This window comes from Malania oleifera, chromosome 10, assembly GCF_029873635.1.
Source record: "Malania oleifera isolate guangnan ecotype guangnan chromosome 10, ASM2987363v1, whole genome shotgun sequence".
In the NCBI taxonomy this organism is placed as follows: domain Eukaryota; kingdom Viridiplantae; phylum Streptophyta; class Magnoliopsida; order Santalales; family Ximeniaceae; genus Malania; species Malania oleifera.
This window is the reverse complement of record NC_080426.1, coordinates 39,642,014-39,659,644: the sequence shown is the minus strand read 5'-3', so window position 1 is coordinate 39,659,644 and position 17,631 is coordinate 39,642,014. Positions and strand designations below refer to the sequence as shown.

At 34.6% G+C, this 17,631-nt stretch overlaps 2 protein-coding genes across 2 annotated transcripts in view; one reads left to right on the top strand and one right to left on the bottom strand.

Annotated features, from left to right (window-relative positions):
- Nucleotides 1–7,497: 7,497 nt before the first annotated feature.
- On the top strand, nt 7,498–9,067 carry LOC131166964 (GATA transcription factor 4). Its single transcript, XM_058125660.1, has 2 exons — nt 7,498–8,110; nt 8,270–9,067. Exons 1-2 carry the CDS (start codon nt 7,892–7,894, stop codon nt 8,900–8,902), a joined length of 852 nt encoding a protein of 283 aa, XP_057981643.1. The 5' UTR covers nt 7,498–7,891; the 3' UTR covers nt 8,903–9,067.
- Nucleotides 9,068–13,074: 4,007 nt separating this feature from the next.
- Nucleotides 13,075–17,631, bottom strand: part of LOC131166963 (RGS1-HXK1-interacting protein 1) — a 29,207-nt gene continuing 24,650 nt past the window's right edge. Inside the window, exon 9 of the mRNA XM_058125659.1 lies at nt 13,075–13,305. Coding sequence (XP_057981642.1) covers nt 13,216–13,305 — 90 coding nt within the window. The 3' untranslated portion in view covers nt 13,075–13,215. The remainder of the gene's footprint in view (nt 13,306–17,631) is intronic.

Sequence of the window (17,631 nt, the reverse complement as noted above, 5' to 3'; positions counted from 1 at the left end):
GGGGAGTTGACAATGTGTATACTCTGATAGTAGATAATGCAAGTCAAATGACGGTACAGTTGCCTACATAAAAAGAAAATTTTAAAATTGGAGAAAGGACAATCTAGAGAGTAAATTCATTCACATGAGATGCATTGCACATATAATTAACCTAGTTGTGCAAGATGGTTTGTAAGAAATGAGGGCTTCAGTTGCTCATGTTAGAGATGCAGTCAAATATGTTAGGCATTCACTATCTAGGTTGAAAAATTTCAAGCGTTGTGCGGAAATAAAAAATGTAGAATGCAAAAAGATGTTATGCCTAGATGTTAACACTCGATGGAATTCTACTTATATAATGCTAAACATAGCTCAAAGATATGAAATAACTTATGATAGGTTTAGGGATGAAGATCCTTTTTTTTATAACTAAGCTTGAGGTTAGGGATGGCACACCAAGTAGATTTGATTAGGAAAAAGTAAGAAAGTTTGTGATATTTTTGGCACACTTCTATGACCTCACTGCACGAGTTTCAGGTTCTTTGTATGTTACAAATAATACCTTTTTTTATTAAATTAGTGGGATTTATTGTCTTCTAAAAGAGTAGGAAAATAGTGATGACTTTGAGTTTAATGAGATTAAAGAAAAATACAACAAGTACTAGGGAAACATTGAGAAAATGAATATGTTGGTTTTTATTGCATCCGTTCTTGACCCTAGACATAAGTTGGAATTTGTGCAATATGCTCTTTCTACAATGTATGAAGGTGACAAAGGTTCATTGATGGGGAAAAAGGTTAAGGATTCCACATTTGAATTGTGTGCTAAGTATAAGAGATTGTCACAATTTAAAAATGAAGAAGCAAGCATAAGTGAAACTTCAAGCTCCACTAGTCAAGGAGACGCACAACAAAAGTTCTAAGTTTTGTATCAAAAGTTCAATACTCAAATTAGAGGTGGAGATAATAATTCAAACTTAGATAGGTATTTGGGGGAGGATTGTGAAAAGGAAATGGAGGGCTTTGATATTTTGGAGTGGTGTAAGTTAAATAATCCAAGGTTTCCCGTCCTTTTACATATGACTCATGACATCTTAGCAATGCTGTAACGACTCGGAAAATAATGGTATTTAAATAATAAAGAGAGAGGGAAATGGAAATAGAAATGGAAGGAGGCAGCAGGCTTCATCGACAAACATTGCACTTTGAAGATAATAACCCAAAAAAAATTTCCACAGGGCCTCATCGACGAACACAATGAGTTTGTCGACAAGCGCATAAGGGAAGTTTGTCGACGAGGTGACGTGTCTCGTTGATGAATCTGGTTCTATAAATAGTTAAAACCCAGATTTTAGACGAATTTTCAGCGCAGAAGAGTCCTTCTCTCTCTAAAAATGTCACTCCCTCCTTCTCTCTTTGAGTCCAGCCGTGTTTCACGCCGGATCGACGATCCAAAGCCACCATGACGCTCTTGGCGAAGTTTTCTACAAGTCTGCTGGAGCTGATCGTTGGTGGAGTTAGTTTGGATTTCGTCCCAATCTCAGTATAAGGCATTTTATTCGGTATTTGTCTTTCCCTCAGTTATAAGAAATACTATACACGAAGAAATACTGATGTTTTGTTCTGGGGGATGTGGTTTTCAGGGTGTTGAGTGGAGAACCCTACGGGTATAGGGCAAGAGTACAGTAAAGACTTTTCATAGATAAGGTAAGGGAAATATGCTATGTTATGAATTTTTATAATATTATCAGAAATTTTACACACATGTATATACCAGCTTATTACCCAGTTTTACAGAATATGAATTTTAAATGCTTGTGTGACCTGAGTAGATATTTATGTAATGAAGAACTTATATAATTTTTACAATATATCATACTATACTAATTACACAGATATAAATAGTATATCACAGATATTTATTCAGAATAGTATATTATAATTTTACTCAGATCAATATGTTATAGTTTTATACAAATCAGTATATCACAGATATTTATCTAGAATAGTATATTACAGTTTTACTCAGATCAGTATATATTACAGATTTATATAGAACAATATATATAGTGTTTATAGTATGTCATGTTTCCTATTACCATAACATACAGAGTATACAGACAGGGTATATAGATAGATATACAGAGATAACATCAAGATGCTACAGAAACAGTATACAGAGATTACAGTATTTACAGTACAGAAAGATAGCGTTATGGTAATTTTGGAAACATGATGAAAAGAGTAAAAGAGTATATATGTATATATATATATATATAGTATCAGATCCCTGAGGAAAGATTACATACTGATACAGATAAAGAATACAGAGCACGGTACCATTGTTAGATACAGATAGAGTGCAACAACATATCTCAAATAGTGTGTGGATACCGTCGACCATGCTCAGAGAGTATGCAGCTCCCCAGTTCGCTGGGTGGAGGGAGCCGGTTTGACGAGGTAGCAGTCAATCCTAAGCCTAGGAGTGGATGCAGTTTGGCCAAACTGAGGTAGTGTAGAGTATATTGACTTATCTAGAGGGCCGACCAGATTAAGTCCCGCCTACCGGCCGCACAACCCTGTCATGAGGGGTCAAATCATGACATACAGAGTTTCAGGGATAAAGCACAGTTATGTATATGTATACAGTTTTACAATATATGATGAGTATAGTATGATATTAGCAGTATGAAAAGTAGAAAATACAAATGATACAGATATATTTTAAATTGTGAAAAGAAAGATATGCTTTACAGATTTACTATTGTATTATAGTTCAGTTGTTATTTAAACAGTATTCCTAACTTAGTTGCCACACACTAGTTGTAAGAACCCGAACAGTGATGAGTGGGTTTAAATATTTAAAGATAGGGGCATTTTGGTAAAAGAGCAGGCCTCGTCGATGAAGCCAAATTTCGTTGACAAAGTCTTTGTCCTTCTCGTTGACAAGGAGAAGACGAGGATTTTTGGGAAACCAGGAATATCAGGATTCGTCGACAAGAGGACTATAGGGCCTCATCGATAAGGGCACCATTTCATCGATGAGTTTGCTCAGGTCAAAGGGGCTATAAATAGAATTTTCTCTACTTCACCATTAAGAAACTCAAATTCTCTCTCTCTCTCTCTCTCTCTCTCTCTCTCTCTCTCTCTCTCCCTCTCTCTCTCTCTCTCTCTCCAGAACTCTCCCTACTCTCTATCTCTCTAGATTTGTTCGTTGTTCGTCGCTAGAATCGTGAATCTGAAGTTACCACGAGGATCGTGGAAGGATTCTCTACAAGTTCTACGGATTGGAATCATGTTTCGGAGATTTTCAGGTTTTGGCGTAAATCGAGGTAAGACTCAGTTTTCAATTCTGATCTGGTAGTTGTATAGGAAATAGTCTTGTGAGTATATTCTGTACTATGATTTGTAGGTTTTGGAACTCGGTTCACTGTTTAGAGATCTTGGAGTTTGGGATTTGCTATTTTGGGAAAAGGTAAGGGGAACTATGTTTATATTGGTTATTTTTGAAATCGAACTCGGTAGAGCTATGGTTCACGGTCCTGTATGTGTTTTGGCTACTCATTTGGGGGGCATCTAACGAGAAAAACTATGGATTTTTCATGATTACAGTTTTAGAAAAAAGGGAGCAACGGGGGTGCATCCCTAGTTTTGTTGAAAACCAAACATATATGTTGATTTATACTATGTTATAGGGATGGTCGTGTCTTGACTTGTTTAAACTATATGTGTTTGGAAAATCGTGATTTTAGATTACCAAATTGGTGTGGTTTGTTTGGTTATATGAGCATGTATGTGTTGTATCTTGGTGAAATAGGAGCGAGGTTCCGAATTGTTCCGGGTTTGAAAATCCAACTTTTGCCAAAGAGTACGCAATACCACTAGATTGGCCAGCTTAGGAGTCAAAGGGTGTGCGAACACCATATCTGCACCGATTCAACGCTGATGCTATGGCAGGTTACCGAGGGCACCGGTGTTTGCCGAAGGGTGTGAAATATCACCAGATTGTCGATTTTTACCAAAGGGTGTGAAATACCACCAGACAGTCCAGCTTCGAGCCAAAGGGTGTGACGACACCATATTATATTGCTTGTTTTGTGAAAATACTGGAACTAGTTTTGATTGTTTTGACTATTGAACAATGCATGTTAGTATGTCATGATAACACTCATATGCCACACATCGATATAACATGTGTTCTTCCTTACTGAGAGGTGTCTCACTCCTATTATACGTACATTTTTACAAGTCCTTCGAGTAACCGGAACTAGCGTCCTAGTGTAGGGAGCGTAGTGGTCGGTGTACTATGATTAGCACTTGCGTAAGTGTTAGGACTGTAGTTTTAGTGGGTTTCCATTTTTAGATGTGTTTGGGCACCCGTTTGTACGTTTTGATAGAGCCTGTTCTGATCTTGTATAGACTCTAGTATGGTATTGCATATGTATATATAGAATGACCTTTTTCCGCTGCGTATATGATTGTGTTTGGATGTGTTTAGGGTGCATGGGAACCCCACAAGGGGTCGGACCCTCATCCTTTGTACTATATCTTTGAATGTTTTATCGGATACAGGAACAGGTTAGATTACATTTTTACCCTTGGGTCGCATTTCAGGGTTCGGGGCATGACACTAGTAATAGCATATTTCCACTTACAGAGCGTTGACTCGCCCCATGACTTTAACATTTTTCAGGTGAGCCAGTTGGGCGAGCAGATCAGACTTGCAGATAGAGAGTATATTGATTACCCTGATTTAGAGGGTAAGATTGAGTAGGGTTTGTATTTTGAGACAGGTATTTTGGAGAGAGATGTATTATATAGTTATGGTTTACAAATACAGATTTCTAGTATTATATAATGTGTATAGATGTATGGATTACGTTTCCACTGCATAGGTATGATTTTATATTCAGATTTACCCCGGTGCCTTCCGAGGCTCGAGTTTCATAGTAGGGGGTATCAAGTAGTTCATATATATATAATGACGTAAATTTTGAGGTCGTTGCAAATGCTATCCCTACAGTTGCTTCAAAGTCTGCTTTTAGCACTTGGGAGCGTGTTCTTAATGCCTTTAGGAGTTCTTTGACTCCTAAAAATTGTGCAAGCTCTTTATATGTGCGCAAGATTGAATCTGAGATTCACATAGTCCAATTAAGATTGAAGAAGACTTAGATTACCTTGAAAATCTAAGAAAAAGGTAATATTATATTTATATATTGTCAAAAATTTTCATTTGTTCATTGAATGATTAATTATTATAACTTACAAGTGCTTCTATACAATTTTTTAGAGTTGTCAAAGGTTGCATTGGAGTCCACAATTAGTGAATAAGTCAATCAAAGAAAGACAAAGGATTAGTTTCATATTAAGATTATGCTTAAGAGTTTTGTCATAGAAATTACATGCTATCAATTAACATTTTTGACAATATATAATTTATTATTTTGGCTTATTGTTGAAAACTTGGAATTTTAATGGTTTGTCATTTTCATATATTTACAACACAGGAGCTGAGGAGTAGGAGTTTGCGAGATAAGAAGCCATGAAGTGGTAGCTGATGTATAAAGTCATTTCAATTTTTCTTCCAATTTTTGTTTTAATTTTTTAGAAATAGTTTAGATTTTACGTTTTTTTAAAAAAATAAAAATAAAATTGCATAAACAATTTAAATTTCATGTTTGGTCTGTAATATAATAGTAGGGACTTTGAACTCTCAAGAGTGGAGCACAATATGGACCCTATACCTTTGAGAGTCGAGCACAGTATGGGCTATGGACTTTAGACCCTTGAGAGTCAAGGGAATTTTATGGATTTATGTTGACAATGCTAGAACTAGGAATATGAATTTATTATATAATTTATATTTATATGCTCAAAGTCAAGCAGACGATAAACTAGCAAATCAAAAAAATTTGTTCAAAGTGAATTTGAGTGTTTGATGATGCAGGAGAATTTGAATTTGAGTGAATTTTGGTTTATTTTGTTAAATCCTAAAGACTTAGAATTACATTTTACTAGCTTGAGTGTTTATCATGTTTTAATAATTGATTGATATAATAAAAGTAAAAATGAATTTCATAAAAAGATAACATGGATGTAATACAAATGATTTTTTAAAATTATTAAGTTGAATTTTGAAAGCTTACAAATTATAGAATCATATTTTTTTTTTCATAATTAATTATTATTTGACTTGGTTAAATTAGGTTAACAGAATTAACCGAAAATTCGGTTTGGTTAATTCTGTTAAATTAGGTTAACAGAATTAATATATCAATGCTAGAAGTGGCAAGAATTGAGTCTACGTGGTTAGGAAATTTCTTGGTCATCATCCCTTTCTACATGACATAGTTCCATATCAATGTATTTGCAATGTGATTGTATGCTACGATAGCCTATGCAAAGAATAAAATTTATAGCATTTATGAAAATTTGACATACGCACCTAAAACATGATGTTGTAAAGCAAATATACTTAGTGTAATGAGATTATATCCCTAGATTATGAGAAGTTAACGACGAATTTGGCTAATCCTTTAACTAACTACTGATAGAAAATTAGTGTATGATTTTATGTCTATAACTAAATATAAAAGGTGATGATAATATTACTTATTTCCTATGAGATTGGAGATCCCATGAAGCAAAGGTTCATAGCGCTAGGTTATAACAAATCATAATCAACTTTATGCACAATATCAATTGATTTATTTTATGATCATTTATGTGACAAGAATAGTGTTATACTGTAATATTTATGTGAGGTTAAACTTGTAATGTTCACGAGTTAGACGTTTCTTGTGGGTGGGATTCTTGATTGCAATGTACATTTCACTTATTCATCCATATGAGTGTAGAGTTGGGCAGCTCTTTGTGGTCTTACGCAAAATTATAGAAGCGCTCACGACATCTAAGTGATCAAGTGCGCACATGACCTGTTATTGGCAACACATGTTCAATAGTTCGAGCTGAAAGACTATAATGTAGACAGTAAACCCAATAGCTCACAAGAGGGTAGAAATGTAGTTTAGTGAAATTCAAAATCTTGCTGCTAAATACGACGCATTACTTCTTAATTGGTTGATATTGATGTTTCTTCAGTATTAGCTTAGTCCAAAACTGTGTTAGCTGATTGTAAAGCATGCAGTCATTAGGCAAAGGGGGGAAATTAAGCTCATGCATGCATAGTTTCAGGCCTGGCAAAAATAGGTTGCTATTTTGACTTAGACTTTTGACCATTTCAAATCAAGTGTTGATTTGGATTACCTCTTACCTTGATTTGCTGAAGATATTTTGCAAATGCTCAACAATGTTTTCCTTATTTCATGTATTTAGTTAACTGTTATCTAAATTTTGTTTCTCGATCTACATATATTATTTGAGAACCTAAACAGGAATTAATGAGAGGATCAAAGAAATTAGCATGCAGGTGGGTGAGGGAAGGGGAACAGATGTATAATGAAGAAGGAGAAGCGAGGATGCATGCGTGGCCATCTGTCAATGGGATTGCATGAAAGAGTCGATGTACCCCGCGGTGTCATCAACACAAAACGATACAAATTAGTGTTAGTGTTAGTGTGGAGTGTGAAGAAGCCCCCACTGCATGGTCACTCCTCCCACGTTCCTTTGCCCCCCGCCCCACCCTATTAAATATCAATGTCCTACATGTATAAAACCCTCTTAACCCCTCTCGCCCCTTCTCTCTCTCTCTCTCTCTCCCTCCCTCCCCACTCCACAGCTGAAAGCTGAGAGTGAGAGAGAACTCAGAGAGCCCACAAATTTCTCTCTCTCTCTCTCTCTTCCCACTCCACAGCTGAAGGCTGAGAGTGAGAGAACTCAGAGAGCCCACAAATTTCTCTCTCTCTCTCATTCTCTCTCTGCGTGGGTTTACTGTTGGCCGGTGCCGGTGGGGATGGACATGTACGGAAACCCAGCGCAGGACAGCTTGTTTCGCATTGATGACCTTCTTGATTTCTCCAACGACGAGCTCTTCTCTGCCTCGCCCACCGACTCCGGCTACAACCCTCCGCCGGAGAACTCGTCCGGTAACCGCTCCTCCGCCGCGGTTGTCCACCGCGACTTTACTAATCCCATTTCTTCTACCGACTTCACCACCGACCTTTGTGTTCCTGTAAGCCCCATTTATGTATAAGCGCATTATAAATTAATTATCACCGACTTGAGGATCCTGCTTGTTTTCTTGACTGCCCCCATTTTTCCCCCCTTCTAAATTTTTTGTGAAATTTTTCTGAATTTTATTCTTTATCTTTTTGGTGCGGGTTCTGTGTAGAACGACGACGCCGCGCAGCTCGAGTGGCTCTCGCAGTTTGTGGAGGACTCGTTTACCGATTTCCCGGCGAACGAGTTCGACGGAGCAGCGAACGCCCGGTCGGAAGCGTCATTTCACGGGAGGTCTCGCAGCAAGCGGACCAGACCGGCGTCGGCCAACACCTCCTGGTTTTCCTCTTCCGAATCTGAAAGTAATCCGACAGCCGGGAAAACCACGACGGTGACGACTAGCAGCAGAAACAGTACAAAGAAGAAAGACCCCTCGCAGGATTCGTCGTCGTCGATGGCCGGGGAGCAGTCGTCGCCGGGGAAGATGACGTCTGAGGGAGTGCGCAGGTGCGCGCACTGCGCCTCAGAGAAGACGCCGCAGTGGCGCGCGGGACCACTGGGACCCAAAACGCTGTGCAATGCATGCGGCGTACGGTTCAAGTCGGGCCGACTCGTTCCGGAGTACCGACCCGCGGCGAGTCCGACCTTCGTGTTGACTCAGCACTCGAACTCGCACCGGAAGGTGATGGAGCTGCGGCGGCAGAAGGAGATTCTCCGGCAAGAGCAAGAGCAGAAGCAGCAACAGCAGCTGTACCATCACCACCACCACCACCACCACCATCATCAAGATTTCGAAGTGTGCTGACGGCGGCCCCACGGTTGTCGGCAACCGGCGACGCCGCCTGAATATCGGAGAACAGTACCCACTCGGATTACCACCTTGGCAACAATTAAAGTCTCTTGTAGCTTTCCCTTGGACTGGTTTTTCTCAGTGAAAGTAATTAAATTCTCTTTTCTTTCAGTTTTTAAATTTTCAACCACCTCTGCCACCTTCTTAAAACCCTTTCTTCCGTTCATTCAAGAGAGAGAGAGAGATGGCGTTCCGCGTGATAGGCTGCAGATGAGTCTGAGCGAATATTCTCTAGAGAGAGTGTGAGATCACATGGGAGAGCATAGCACAGCCCACAGGAAGGAAAATGGAAGGGGGGGTCATTTAATTGGACGGTGGTGATTTGGTCTGATGAAGAGGCCAGGCATCGGATTGGCGCTCGATCTGAAAGGGTGAATTGATAAAGAAGCCTGCCTGCGTGGGCGTGGGGCCCTGTGCAGGCTTCTCAATCTGCAGAGAAGCACAGCCATTGGATGGGTGAGATTGATCGGATGGTCTAGGTTGGTGCAAGTGGTGGGGACCACACCCGCCATGCTATATATACATATATCTTATGGTTATGAGTAGGGGGCCTGAGGTTTTGGATGGTGCAACGAGGTAGGGTTTTAGCATTGGAGAGTGTTATGCTTAAATTTTAAGAAGGGTGATGAGCAAAACAACCAAGGGTTGGGAAGAGGGAAGAGGGAGGGTGTTGAATTGAAGGAGAAAATTGAAGTTTATGAATGAATGATTGTTAAAAGATCACATGGGGTGTTCTGAGTATCATATTTTATTCATTTGAGGTTCATGCATGTGCCCTCATTATTATTCTATTCATCCAGAAATTTCTGTTAATTGGGTAGACCCTCCAAAAGCCATTTATTTATTTCACACCTACGCTTTACTACTTATGACCAAAAATTATTATCACGAGCCACTTTCAGAAAGTGAAGTATTTATCTAAAAGCAATCAAGAATTACTAACTGTAAGTAACTTTTTAGATAAATACTTTTTATAAAAATAAAATAAAAATACTCATTTTGTTTTAAAAAAAATATGATTTTAAAAAGCATTTTTCTGGAGTAAATACTTATAAGTGTAAATCAAATACTACTTGATTACACAATACTTATAATGAAAAAAACAATTAATAATACTAACTTTTTTTAAAAAAAAAAATATTTCCAAGGGGCTAAAAGTTTGATTAATGATGAGGTGCTCCCTCTCAATTCTCCCTTGATTCCGCTAGGTTTTTGAAATTCCAAATGCCCCACTAACTTCTTTCCTTTATTCAAAAAATTAAAAGTTATACCTCTCTTTTACAATTAGAAACCTAGAAAAAAAAATGTAATTTTAGGAGCACATGTTATACCAGGAGATTTAGCCACCATTTAATTGGGAGCATTAAATAAATAAGTGTTTATAGGACTTTTAACTTCAAATAAATACTAAAAATTGACATTTGATTTTTACTACAATAAACATTTATTGCACAAAAAACGTTTTTTCTAAAACTACTTTTTTAAAAATTGTTTGATTGAAGATAGCATTTTGACTAAGTGACATTTCATAGATGAGGTCAATTTTGTAAATATAAAAAAAAAATTATAAATTATTTTATAATTTAAAAAAATATATTAAAAATAATATGATAATATTATTAATAATATTATTTTATCATAAATTAATATGATAATCATGTTATAAATATAAATTAAGGATAAGGTTATTATTAATCAAAAAATAATATTGTCTCATTTTTATTTAATAAAAATATTTAAATATTAATTAAAATAATAATTAACATAATTATTAATTAAAAAGTAATCATAAAATTATTTTACTATACATTATACCTATTGATTATTAATAAAAAATAATTAAATTCTTAAATGAATAAAAGAATCATCTACAATATAATTAAATTCTAAAATGAATAAAAGAATCATCTACAAATTTAAATTAATATCAAACAAATTAAAATTTTTAATTTAGTTATTAATACTATTTTTAACATAAATTAATGTGATTTCACATGTTATAAATATACATTAACAGCAGGATTATTGTTAATTAATAAATAATATCATATTGTTTTAATTAATAAATATGTTTATATTTTTAAATTATAAAAATATTAATATTTTTATTCAAAATATATTTAAAAATAGCTATAAATTATTTCACAATGTATTATAACATATTAGTTATTATAAATCAATTCTAGATTGAACAAGAACTTTTAATTAATTTAAATTAACATTAAATAAATTAAGATTTTCTATTTAAAAACTAATATTATTTTTATCTTAATGCAATATATAGCAATGCATTATAAATTCAAATTAATAGCAAGATTATTTTTAATCAAAAAAAATAATCTTATGTTATTTTTTAATAAAACATATCTAAATTTTAATTATAAATAATTAAAATAATTATTAATAAAATTGTTAATAAAAAATATAATTTTTTTAATTTCAAATATATTTAAAAATAATTATATACTACCTTATAATAAAAATAAGTATCTAAATACCACTTATTTTACACACAACCAAGCACCATTTATAACTTTCAGCACTTTTTTATTTCAGCACTTGTGGACATTCCAAAGAATCCCGTAGCTCTTAATTATATCAAATTTATATAATAAACATAAACTATCTACCACTCGCCATGAATTATTGTTGAAACCAACATTAGCTTCTCAATCAAACGACTTAGATATGAATTGTAAATTTTTCATCAAATTCTTCATTTACCATTCACTGCACAACTGGTCCAATTAAGATGAGACTAAGTGAACATTAAATATGGTTGTAGATTTGTAAATCAAGTTTTAAATATAATTGAATCAATTCATTGATGAATTGTTTCTTGTTTGTTAACCAGCCTTTGTTTATGTGAGGGTGCAGAGAGCAGAGAGGTGTGTCGTGAAACATACGAGGCATAGAGGAATTTGCATTTTACAAATAAAAATGACCCAAGTGTCTAATAAAACTCATAGCAAAACAACAATTGAAAGAATTCTAGCTCAATCAAAAGCAATTACCATGAGATTTATCAAACAATTCCTAATCACTAATTTCGAGGCCATTAAGAGCCTAACCCCACTATTCAAAGGGGAACGAAGTCCAAACAAACAGGGTCTCATACCATGCAAGAGTTTAAAATGCACTAGCGGCTCCATCGTGTGTTGTGAATCTTGAAAGGTGAAGCAGAGAGGTCATTCATTGCCCTGGAAAGGTTGTAGCTTCATCTGATTCTGATCTTCGTGTGGTTCAATTCAGGCTGATACAGCCTCGTCCTAATTGCAAATTAATTGAGCTGAGGACTCCACCCAACTTGACAGAAAGGGGGAGCAGGTTATCTTGATTAGGCTCTAATCTTTTATCTGAGTGTTCAATCCCTGGCACCCCTTCCAGCAAGCCCTATGGCTAGGTTTGAACCCAGAAAATATTAGGAATAGGAAAAGAAAATATTAAGTAATCCCCATTTTCATGTTTAGCTATCAAGGAAAATGAGAAAGAAAATAAAAAATATGCCAAATCTATAAATGGTTTAGTTTTTCCTAATTTTTAGTTATATTAAAACAAACTTTCATTTTTTAAAGTATTTTACATTAAAATACAAGGGAAAATAAGTTTCTTCCTTGTTTTACTTTCCTTTCCTTTCCCCAAACAAAATCTTTGATCCAAACGGACATATAAGCTAACCCTCAAGTTTTAATCCCTGAATGCTCCCTACTGAAAAAAACACAGGAAACTGAATCCTGGAAGGAAAAGCGCAGAGTCCATCTACATAAAAAACAATGCCTCATGGGTGAATCCAGAATGTAGCTACAGCCATGGTGAGATTGGCAAGAATTATAGTGTTAGATCTTATGCGACAAAAGAGTCTAGCAGAATCGATAGAAGGTCGACCAAGAGCAGCGTTATTTGTGCCTAACAAGGTGACTGCAAAGAATATGGAGGCTGTTGGTCAGGAAGTGCAAAGAATATTTGTCAGAATGGGGCTTTTGGAAGTGTTGCTATTAAAGACTCTGCAGCATGACTACTTTATATATGCAATATTTATCACATGACCCAACACCTTAATAAAATGGAACTGGTATCATTCCACCAAGAAATTTATGCTTTTAAACGAAAAATGCCTTGAGACAAAATTCAAGTATAAATGCTTTAAATATTGCACTTATTTCATGTGTAAAATATATAGAAGCTATCTCTACACACATTCATCTGGTAATTGAAATCATGGAACAACATTGCATAGTAAAAAAAGGAAAGAGTGAACCAGAGAATCTTTATACAGATATTCCATAATTACTGATTTTTGAGACTTCTTTTGTCAAAGCATTCCTTTCTCGCTTTGCCTCAGAAGCAAGGTTGGAAACCTGCCACCCAGATGGGCAAAGATAATCAATTTTGCCACCCAGGAAAAAACTAACAAAATATGAACAGATGTATTCATTTTGTTCGGCATGCAGTGAGGGCATATAAAATCTACTACTATGATTAGATCTGCTGAATACTGAGTCATCTTAGCTGACACTCTGAAATATGTTTTGAAAGTTCTGGAGCCTATTTACTATATTCTAGAGTAAAATATATATATATATATATATATATATATATATATATAAACAAATAAATACCCAACCCAATGCAACCAATAGCTTCATCTTATCATACACTAGCTGTGCACAATGACATAAATGCATGGTGTAACAACTAGCGATTTATTCTTGCTATTTTCCAAATTATCACTCTAAAGTCTGGCATTATTACTGCCATTACCAAAATATCTAATTATATTATTCATGGTTCACTTATTTAAAATTCGCCACAACTAGCTGTAAAATGCTATATTTTTATATCAATTAAATGTTACACTAAATTTACAGCAAGTACATGTATAGTCTGGGTACACAAGGAAGAAAGAAGACAGAAAAAGAATTAGCAAAACCAGATGCAAAGGGCCTGGACTGAAAGGGTAGAACATATGTTGGCTGTCCAGTCACAAGCTGACAAAACAAAGCATTTTTAATAATGTACTTGGTATGGCCTAGCATCAAACATCCATGCTGTCTGGTGAAAAATCCAACAATTACAAAGACAGAAGGGAGCTGAAGCTGTTATGTCACTTCATCTGATTGGAAATCTAAGGCGACAAATGACCAAATGGAAAAATATAGAAAAAATAAATAAATAAATAAAGCAGATCTGTTTCTCCTTTTCTTTTTCTTTTTAACTTTTATTAGGCTGGACACTCCTGGAAAATATTCGCCTATCTTGGAAACTATTGGACATAGTTATCTGTAACTCAATTCCAGATAAGGATATGCAATTTCTAGGAATTAATTAGTCAAAGATGAAAACTTAGTCCATTTTCATGGAACCCAAACACATTAATTTGAACAAATAAAAATAAAAATACCCTTTCACCATCAGTTACTAAATCCTAAGTACATCAAGTTCAACTCCTCCTTGTGGCTTTTTTCTTTTCCACCCACTCAAATCTCACTTTTTTTTCAGCTAAATTAAAAGAGAAGAAAACAGAGAAAAAGCCATTTACTCAAAAGTTATTAAACCCCAAATCCTCGTCATTAACAGTTTGAAGGTGGTAGGAAGGGATATGATATCCTATCCTGCCACAATCCCATGTTTGATTGCATCATATGATGAAAGAAAATACGTCCCAGCATGTCCCCCATCCCCTTTTTTAATAGATAAAGAAAGAAGATATCAGTGCTTGGGAGATTGATAAAGAAGCTATTTACCTACTAAGAAGAATAATGGAAAAGTTGAGGGACTTGCATATGGTTTTTATTCACTTAGGGGGCATTTGGTATCACTGCCAAAAATTGGAGAAACGAAAACCAAAAATCAGAAACTAAAACTAGAAACCAGCAACCTATTAGGTTAACATTTATAAAACTAATACAAATTAAATACTTAATTAAAAAATACACATTTTCATATTTAAATCAAAATATTTATAAAATATGATTAAAATTATAAAGTTACAAATAATACACATTAAAAAATTTACTATAATAAAAATAAAACTTATTATAATTATTTTACTTAATTGTTCTACTTTCAAAAAAAAATTTTATTGGGCATGACAATTGAAAAATAGTAAAAGAATTTTGAAATTGGCTTTATTATTATTTTTTGGAATTTTTGTATATTTTTATTTTAATTATATTTAAATTCATATGATGATTTAATTTTTTATTTTAATTTAAAAGTGTATAAAATGAATAATTTAATCTAAAAAAACTATTTCTGAATATTGAAATTTATGACGATAGATTGCTAAAACAACTAAAAACCATAAAATCTGGTTTTCAATTTTTTGCCAAACAAAAAACTAACAATAGAAATAAACACGTTTTTATAATTTGCTTTTTCAACGTGGAGAAACAAAAACAGAAAACAGAAAACAGAAATGATACCAAACATGCCCTTAAAGAAAGCATATGATAGAGTACGTAGGAAAGTTCTATGATGGGTCTTACAAAAGAAAGGAGTACGTAGAAAATATACTAATGTCATTAAGGAAATGTACGATTAAGTAACACCTAGTGCTACAACTGCGAAAGGAGAGACTAGAGAACTTTCAATCACAATAAGTGTACATCAAAGTTTTTCTTTGAACCCCTATTTGTATCTAACGCGAGAACCCAAGATGTACGTTGTTTGCAAATGATATTGTTTTGACTGATGAAAGGAAGAGTGGAGTCGAATCTAAGTCAGAACTTTGGAGAACAACTTCAAAGTCTAGACGTTTTAGGATAAATAGAAATAAGACAAAATATATGAAATGAATTTCAACCATGTAAGGAGGAATATTGAAGACAAGATTGAACTTGACAATCAAGAAATTAACAACACTAATAAATTTCGATATCTTGGATCTATTATGCAAGCAAAAGGAGAAATGGGAGAGGATGTAATACGTAGAGTTAGAGCAGATTGGGTAAAATGGAGGAGTGCGTTGGGTGTGCTATGCAATTGTATAATACCACTAAAATTAAAAGGAAATTTTGATAGGACGGCTATGAGACCAACCATGTTGTAGAGTTAGGAATGTTTGGCATCTAAGAAACAACACATTCAAAAAGTAAAAGTGGCCAAAATGTGCATGCTAAGGTGGATGCGTGGTATACCATTAATGGATAAATTGAAGAATGAACATATTCGCAAGTTAGGCATAGCATCAGTAGAAGATATGATAAGTGAGGGGCAACTTAGATGGCTTGAGCATTTGAATCCTAGGCCAAGTAGCACCAGTGAGGAGTGAGCTAGTCATTGTAAATGGTATTAGAAGAAAATGGATAAAACCTAAAATAACTTGGAATGAAGTAGTGAGGAATGATTGAATGTCGCTTAAGTTAGTCAGAAAAAAATGCCCTCAATTACATGAATTAGCAGAAAAGGATTCATGTAACCAACTCCATTCAATGGGAGTTAAAGCTTATTATTGTTGTTACCGGTGCCAACCATATGTATATTAGCCCATTTACCTGACCAGGCAAATAAAATCAAGCAGTCTTTATCTACTATAGCACATATCCATAAACTTTATTTAAAAAAAAAAAAAAAACACAATTCAACTACCTAAGGCTATCCTATTTCCATCGCTCTTCATTCAACAAAGAAGAGAGGAATTAGCCTAAGACTCTTCTTTCTATTTTTACAAGCATTCACACCTATCCAAGCCCAAAGAGGAAGGTGATATATGGTGTCCCAGAAAAAGGAGAGGGAGCAAAAAGTGCCTAAATAATAAGAAATATTGAGCCTACTCCTTAACCCATATACATCATGTTGTGTTTGCACAAAATATGCACTAGCGTAAACTTGAAATGTTCCATCACTTATCCTATATCCCATGCAAAAACAAACATGCTTCAAAACTTTATCCTCATATATATTATATTAGGGGAAAACATATTGACGGAGAACCACCAACATCTTGGCTGTTCATTCAGCATACTTATTTTAGGCTTAGATTTAGGAAATAACGTTTGTATTAAACCCTACATTGTATTGTGTAATTTCCTATTTTTTTGGGGTCTTTATGTAAAATTGTAAACGTGTTTTAGTTGGTTGTAGGTACAAATATTTGTTTGTAACTCATAAGTTGTTTGCAATAGTTAACAATTAGAATCAGATTGCAATACATTACATCACAAATATACCCCAACATTACCCAAATATTACAAACAAGCCCCCAAAATACACATAATATTGTACTAATTACACTAGACACATAATAAACTACAAATTAAACCCAACAATGCTCAATATAATTCTTCTAAAGTAGTCTCCAACATGGATCTTCCCAAAGTCTTGCTTATTGTCCTACATCAATATGACTTGAGCAAGAGAGCTTAGAAAACATGTGTATCTTAGCAATCATCGCCCAAAAAGTTCCTTCTTAGGATTGAGAGTTTCCATGTGAGTATCCATTGTTGAGTTTGCCTATCCATTGTTGAGTTTGCCTACCCACTATTGAGTTTGTCTGTAATAATTTTTCGAATAGGCCAATTGGTAAGAGTCATTTTTTGTGTATATTTGATTACAAACCTTGTGCACCCATTGATCTTGTATGTCACCACAAAATGCTCGTATCTTAGAATGACTTCTTTGTTCATCAAATCCATTAATAGCATGCCAAGGTTAGGCAAAAACTTGCAAAGAGTGATATAAGT